The sequence below is a fragment of the Phoenix dactylifera genome, chromosome 7 (assembly GCF_051530095.1).
Source record: "Phoenix dactylifera cultivar Ajwa chromosome 7, Ajwa_hap1_PhDact_Kaust_v1.1, whole genome shotgun sequence".
Taxonomy (NCBI): domain Eukaryota; kingdom Viridiplantae; phylum Streptophyta; class Magnoliopsida; order Arecales; family Arecaceae; genus Phoenix; species Phoenix dactylifera.
Window position 1 is genome coordinate 23807827 of NC_143196.1, and position 7705 is coordinate 23815531.

General features: G+C 43.4%; 1 protein-coding gene across 1 annotated transcript; it reads right to left on the bottom strand.

The window, feature by feature from the left end:
• Positions 1 to 993: 993 nt before the first annotated feature.
• Positions 994 to 2862, bottom strand: LOC103715815 (patatin-like protein 2). Its single transcript, XM_008803573.1, has 6 exons — positions 2833 to 2862; positions 2472 to 2653; positions 1998 to 2187; positions 1858 to 1906; positions 1337 to 1638; positions 994 to 1230 (listed from the first exon to the last, which is right to left on the bottom strand). Exons 1-6 carry the CDS (start codon positions 2860 to 2862, stop codon positions 994 to 996), a joined length of 990 nt encoding a protein of 329 aa, XP_008801795.1.
• Between the last annotated feature and the right edge of the window lie 4843 nt (positions 2863 to 7705).

Consider the following 7705-nt stretch of genomic DNA (forward strand, 5'->3'; position numbering starts at 1 on the left):
GCTGCAATAGCTTTTACGTGCAACTAGAAATGCAGGGTACCAAATAACCCTAACTGCAATTGTCATAAGAGACATAAGCTCACCTACACGTGTCATGCCACATGGTTACAAAATTAATAGACAATATGGATTGTCCTAGGTTAGGGCATTCTTTTTAAGAGGACCAAGGCCTAATCTGAAATTCATCCGACAATACAAAAGTTACCCAAAGCAATGAACAATTACAAAGTTAAGAGATGTTAAGTACAAGCATGACTTTTCCTCTCCTCAAGACCGATTTTCAACCAGTACTTATAGTTAGAGATTCTTCAGGTTTCTAGCTTTGCCACCAAAGTTCTATTTCTTTCAGATGTTACAGCAATGTTATAGCATTCTTCTTCTTCTCTTTCTAATGCTTGACCAATATCGATGGTTTGAATGACCATCAACAAAATGGTTCTCATAGTAGATTCAACAACAAATGCAAAACTAGTTTGTTTTTCTTTCTTTCTTTTTTCCCAAATTCGTCCACCCCAAAGCTCTAGTTTTGGTATCTCCTGCAAACAACACCTCAAGTTGGAAAGAGAAGTTCCATTTCTTTTTCTTTATCTTAGTAGAAGTTTCACTTATCATTAATTCATCGACTTAAGGAAGGGTCTTCTTGAACAATAGATGCAAGTATACAATCTCTCTTCATTTGGATAACCTATTAGATACAATTCTTTTATTAAAATAAAGAAATCATATATATATATATATATATATATATATATATATATATATATATATATATATATATATATATATATATATAACAAATAAAACAAATTATATCTCAGTGTCTTAGCACAAGAATGTTATTTAAAGATCACTATTTTTAGAAATGCTACTGGTCCTCATAATAAAAGAATAAAAAATATTTTGTACCAGAAAAGAAAGAATAAAAGAATAGTTGTATTGCATAGCTAAAGAGAATTAATTCACGATCTCTTGTTAGGCACCCTGCCGATATTGTCAATTCAAAGGCATCTTCCCAAGCCTGAGTCGTCTTTCACTGGAAAGCATCTTGGCGAAACGGATGAGTTCTTCTTCATTTGTCCCTACCATTTCGACTGCTTCATACGTGCCAGAGTCTAAGTTCATCCTCGATACTGGTTTCTTTAGCAGTTCTTTGCCGATTTGAGCAAGCTTCAGTAAATTCTCCTTGGAAGATACATCTACAGATGCCATGTCGCCCATCAAAGTATCATCCTACAAGCCGACCAAATAGTTTAGTCGCATTCATCAGATCAATAAGACACTTAAAATGAAATTTCTTTAATTTATTCCTTTTAGCTGCTAGAATGTTGTTACTTACCTGTATTCGAAGGTAGTTGCTCTCACAATGCAATGCCTGGAATATGACGGAGGCATGGATGTCCACCATATCATAACTAGCTTGACTGAAACTATCAATCAATGGTGTCATGCCATTGTTGTATAGCCATCCAAGCACGCCCCACTTGGACGCCTTGGATGCGTTCAATTTCTCTTCTTGCTTGGCTGATCCAGTCCCCAAAGAGAGAACCAGAAATTTTCCATAGTCGGCTGGCTTAATTGGAAAGAAGTCCGCATTTTGTAGGAAACATTCTTGTGTAACTTCATTCAAGGCCAACATGTCTGTTCTCAATCATTTAAGATGATTATAATCGAAGCATTAGTTTTTCTTCGTAAAATAATGCAGAAATTAATAATTGAAATGGTGTTCATGCAATGACTTACTGGATTATTTGCAGCAATCCCTCCATCAATGAGATTAAAGCTTCAGGACTTCCCGTTGAAGTCTTTGGTTTGAAAATAATGTGGAGGAAGATCTGTCGGGGCCGCAGAAGTACTTACATATGCATATATCTGACAGAAAAGCATCCTTGGAAGCTTCCTTCTTGGCCTGTATAGAAGGGGAGAAAGGTAAAATTAAAGGAAGAGAGAGAGTTCATGCCAAATTTAAGTAGTCTTTTGAGGAGAGGGAAAAATAGTACCTCAAAGGTGGAGAAGATGGTAGGCTGGAGAGGCTTGATGTCAAAAGTGGGAATAACTATATTTGTTAAAGTCTGATGGAGCCTAATCCCACCAAGCAATTGCTTGACTTTGGAGTGTAGATACTTGCCATCGTACTTTGGTCCCGTGATGCTACCCAGTAAGCTCTTCACTGATCCCAAAATTCCATTGCTGCATGGAGATGCATCATGAAGCTAATATAAGAAGGCAACTATAAATTCTTGTCAGAGACAAATCATACAAATTTTCATTCAAGTCCTTAATTTAGCCTCGCTCTTTAATTTTTGACCTATAAACATGTGCATGTATCTCAGTGTAGAGTTTCAGAGGCAAATCAAAACTGTTCTCTTTTTTTGTTGTGGCTCTATGCTTAAGTATGACTAGAACCACTAGCTTCTCTACATCTCTAAATTCAGTATTTTTAAAGAGTTTGGACTGTGTCTCCCCATCCTCGCCCATTCTTAGGAAAAATCTTTGGACAATTTTCAAGGTAGAAGTCATTGATTTCCTTCGCTGTGAAGAGTGGACGATTATTCTCATCTGGAGCAGCGAGCATGGCGGTCACCAACCCACCAGTGCTTGTTCCAGCAACAACATCAAAGTAATCCGCAATTCTCACATCCTCTCCATCAAACTCCTGCAGCCAAACACATGTTATTGTTGCTGTAAATCCCAGCCCATCTGGAGACTTGGGAGAAATAGCGGTGGAGATCGGCAACTGTTGAGGCGGTTATAACCGCTTGATAGCCACGATCACCACCACTTCTCCTTCCCCGCCGAGGCTTATAAGAGCCCAAGGACTCTTCTCAGAGATACTTCATCCCTCACCCTCTCACTGCCTCTCATTTCCTTCTCCTTCTGTGCAAAGGAGCTGGATCGGGAGCAGCGGCGCCAGAGGAGGAGGGACTTGCTGATCGTCACCACCCTATGTTGCCGAAGCAGACACGGTAGCTCGCCGGAACACCTCACAGCTCCTCGGAGCTAGGTAAATCCTTAATTTCTTTTTCCCATTCACGATGTACATGCTATTAGCTTAGATCTAATTTAGCTAGGAAAGGATTAACAGAGGAAGGAAGGGGAAGATCTTACTGTGAGCGGCCGTCATCCAATGTTGGATCGGTCGACTGAAGGCCATGGACGGCCCAGGCCGAATCAGCTTTCCCCTTCCACTCGACTGTGATTCTCCCTCCCATTAAAATCTTAGATCTAAAAACCCTAAATGTTTACCTACCTCTAATGCACGGAAGAGCTCTCGGCTGGAGTAGATCTGGTTCCCATGGGTGGAACCGGTTTGATTTTCGGCCGAAGATGACCGGAGAAGAAGAGCCGAAGAGGGATCTCCCTATTTGCCCATAGACGCCGCCGACTCGGGGCACCGTGGATGCCGTCAGGCCGATCATGGGCGTCGGCTGCGCGCTACGCGGGCACCACCGGCTTCGGCCGGTTCCTCTGCTTCTTGAGGGGTGCCCGTGCCCCATCTCCTCCACCGGAGGTGGAGAAGGAAAGTGGCCAGCCGGGCCGCGGTTGCTGCAGGTGGGACCGCGGCCGCTGCAGGCACCGCCGGTTGGCTGCAACGCCACCGGCTTCGGGCCGGCCTCCTCCCGAGCTCGCCTCTTGGTTTCATGGGAGAAGAGGAGAAGAGGAAGAGGAGCTCGGGAAGGGAAGAAGAAAGAAAGGAAGAGAAGGTTCGGGAAGGGAGGAGAAGAAAGAAAAGGAAAAGAAGAAAGAAAAGAAAAAGGAAAAGAAGAAAAGAAGGAAAAGGAAAAAGAAAGATAAAATGAAGAGTTCGGTGGAACGAAATTTGCCTAATTTTGGGGTGGGCTTCAAATAGATTTGGATTTAGAAGTCTGAAGCCGGGCTGGGCCCTGGTCCGAGCTAAATAATTTTTAACCCAGAATTTACTGAACCAGTATACAATTGACCCAAGCCTGAACCATTAATTGGGTCAGATCTGAGCCAGTATGTAATTGACCTAGACCTGAACCAGAAATTGGGTCAGATCTGAGCTAGTATGCAATTGACCCAGACCTGAACCAAAAATTGGGTCAAACCTGAACCAGTATGCAATGGATCCAGATCTGAACCAGAAATGGAATCAAATCCAAACCAGAAATTAGCTTAGGTCTGAACCAGAAATTGAATTAGGCTATGAACCCGAAAATGAAATTGAGTCCTAAGGATGGGTTGTAAATGACTTTAAGATTATAAATAAATAAAAGTTAAATATGTAAGTGACATGTAATTTAATGATCTTGCTAGGTATTGGAGAATTGGCCTTTGGTGAGCAAACTAATGTAATGTTGCCCAAGGTGACAACCCAAGAGAGGGGTGAATTGGATTTTTCCAAATTTTTAATGCTTTAAAAAACTTCCTTAGTTGAGTGCGGTGGATGCTTTCTTAAATTACTTCAATGAATTAAACTATAGCAAAGATGAAAGATAATGCAAGAATAATCACAAGTGAAGCCACAACACAAACACCACGATGTATAGTGGTTCGGTGTACCCCAAGGCACCTACGTCCACTTCCCAAGCGTCCCCTTGAAAATTTTACTATAATCCCTCGGATTACAGTAGGATTGTTTTTCGGGCTCACAATCCAAAACCTTTACAGTTTGGTTTTCCGGGATCACCAATAACCTACGTTGGTTTTGCGGGCTCACCAATAACCTAACGTTGATTTTACGGGCTCACCAACAACCTATGTTGGTTTTACGGGCTCACCAACAACCTACGTTGGTTTTACGAGCTTACCAATAACCTACACCATTGGTTTTACGGGCTCACCAACAAACCTTATAATGAATAAGAAATCAAAGGTATAAAGCTCCTAAAGGAGCAAATATAACAAATATGCACTAACGAGAAGAAAAAAAAAATGTTATCTCTTTGAAGGCGCTTTTCTTTTCTTCGTTGAGATTGCTTCACTCTTCAATGGATTGGTTGAACTCTTGAAGGCACTTAAATTCTGCTCAACATATTTCTTTTGGGTTTGAACTTGAAGCAATAAATTGAACTCTCTTGGATTTTCCTTTTCTCTTGAATGCACACTTAGATCCTCACCAAGATTCCTTTCTTTGATGAATAGTGGCTCTTAAATACTTCTCTAACCTCCAAAGATGACTTCCTAGCCGTTGGAATGGAGAAACTAGCCATTTATAGCCGTTGGAAGCTCAAAAAGTACTTCTGCAGAAGTAGCCGTTATGCTGTCAGCCGTGCTGGGGTCGACCCAAGCAAATCTGGGGTCGGCTCAAGTTACTGTTCATCAGGCTGGGGTCGGCTCAAATTACTGTTCATCAGGATGGGGTCGGCTCAAGCTTTTCTGGGGTCGGCCCTCTCAGAAAATCCAGAGACTTGCTTTCTTGACATTTCAATCTGGGGTCGACTCAACTTTTTTTAGGGTCGGCTCAACCTGGGGTCGGCTCAAACTTTTCTGGGGTCGGCTCAACTTGAGGTCGGCTCCAACTTTCTTAGGGTCGGCCCTCTCAGTGAATTCCAGAAGGCTGTTTTTCTGATGTCTGAAGCTGGGGTCGGCCCGAGCTTTTTCTGGGGTCGACCCAAACTGGGGTCGGCCCGAGCTTTTTTGGGGTCGACCCGAGATCTGTGCCATTTGTGCCAGAATATGCCAAAGTGTGCCAAATTATGCGAGGGTCGACTCCATCTCTTATGGGGTCGACTCTAACCCTGTTTTTCTGCATCTTTAGGTTGGATTTGCACATTAAACATATAAAAGAAGTAACAACATTGTAAATCATTTCTTTCTCCTTAGGATACTTGGCACATTAAAGTTTAAGCTTATTAAGCATGTAAATGACAGAGTTAATCTTCAATCAAAAGCTTGCGTGATTAGGCAGGGGAGCCCCATGGTCCCCCCTCATGTGGCCCCCACGTGGGCACTAGGTGCCTCACGTGCCTCGTAGAGGCGGGGGCATGACATTTGGTATCAGAGCCAAGAACGGCTCTTGTCCGATGGTGGGAAGGGTGTGAGGCCCAATAGTCCCACATCGGAAAGACTCGTTTCAGAGCCTGGGCATATGAGGTGGGTGTCTCCTAATCCTGCAGACGCGTTTTGGGTGGAAAACAAAACCGAAGAGGGGTGAAGGACGCTTGCGTGAAGCCCCAGAACCAGACAATATCTGGCAGGGGAGCCCCGTGTTCCCCCCTCATATGGCCTCCACATGAGCACTGGGTGCCTCACGTGCCTCGTAGAGGCGGGGGCGTGACATTTGGTATCAGAGCCGAGGACGGCTCTTGTCCGATGGTGGAAAGGGTGTGAGGCCCAATAGTCCCACATCGGAAAGACTCGTTCCAGAGCCTGGGCATATGAGGCGGATGTCTCCAAATCCTGCAGACGCGTTTTGGGTGGAAAATAAAACCGGGGAGGGGTGAAGGACGCTTGCGTGAAGCCCCGGAACCGGACAATATCTGGCAGGGGAGCCCCGTGGTCCCCCCTCATGTGGCCCCCACGTGGGCACTGGGTGCCTCACGTGCTCCGCGCAGGCGGGGGCGTGACGTTTGGTGTGAGGCCCAATAGTCCCACATCGGAAAGACTCGTTTCAGAGCCTGGGCATATGAGGTGGGTGTCTCCTAATCCTGCAGACGCGTTTTGGGTGGAAAACAAAACCGGGGAGGGGTGAAGGATGCTTGCATGAAGCCCCAGAACCAGACAATATCTGGCAGGGGAGACCCGTGTTCCCCCCTCATGTGGCCCCCATGTGGGCACTAGGTGCTTCACGTGCCTCGCAGAGGCGGGGGCGTGACAACTTGACTCTAAGATATATTAAACTCTAAATTAGTTCTTTCCTCAAGTTATTCCAATATAATTTGTTTTGGATGTGTTCTTGAAAGTTCTTTTAAATATATCAAGCAAAGCGTATCAAGGATGTATTAAATCTTTCTTCCTTACTTACTTATGTATTAGATCAATTTAATTGAAAGCATTAGTACTTCCATTTGACCTCAATGGCTTTGTAAACATCAAAATCGCACTAGGATCCTCATGTAAGCAACCTGTCTTAATCTTATTATGGATCATGTATCACATTTTATAAGATGAACACGTATTATTTATGTAATTGGAATTGTGTATATGAATTGTGGGAAAAGTAAGTAACCCTGATATAACCTTATGTTTTATCAAATACTTGCAGCTATTTGAATATGAAATTGTATAGGATTATTTATGTTTTCACAAAATTAAGATCAAGCATGTGTTAACAAATGATTGCATGATTTTGAATAAATAGCATCCATCATGATTATTATATTATTTACACATGATTAGGATGATGTAGAAAGATGTATGGAAAAATAAAGTTTTCGGCATGATCATGAGTTTTATTCATCATGATGTCATCATTCATTTTCCAATGTTTCTATGAGATAAGATTCATGAAGAGCATGATATGGTTTATGAACTCTCAGATTGCTATGTACGGCCCTTGCCAGCGGATTATAGTAGCTCGGCATACGGCCCTCGCCAGCGGGTTATAATAGCTTGGCTTAGACCCTGCCAACGGGGAACAATAGTTGGCAAAGATTATGGCCCTCGCCAGCGGGTTATAGTAGCTCGGCATACGGCCCTCGCTAGCGGGTTATAGTAGCTTGGTTGAGACCCTGCCAACGGGGAATAATAATTGACAAAGATTATGGCCCTCGCCAGCGGGTTATAGTAGCTCGGCATATGGCCC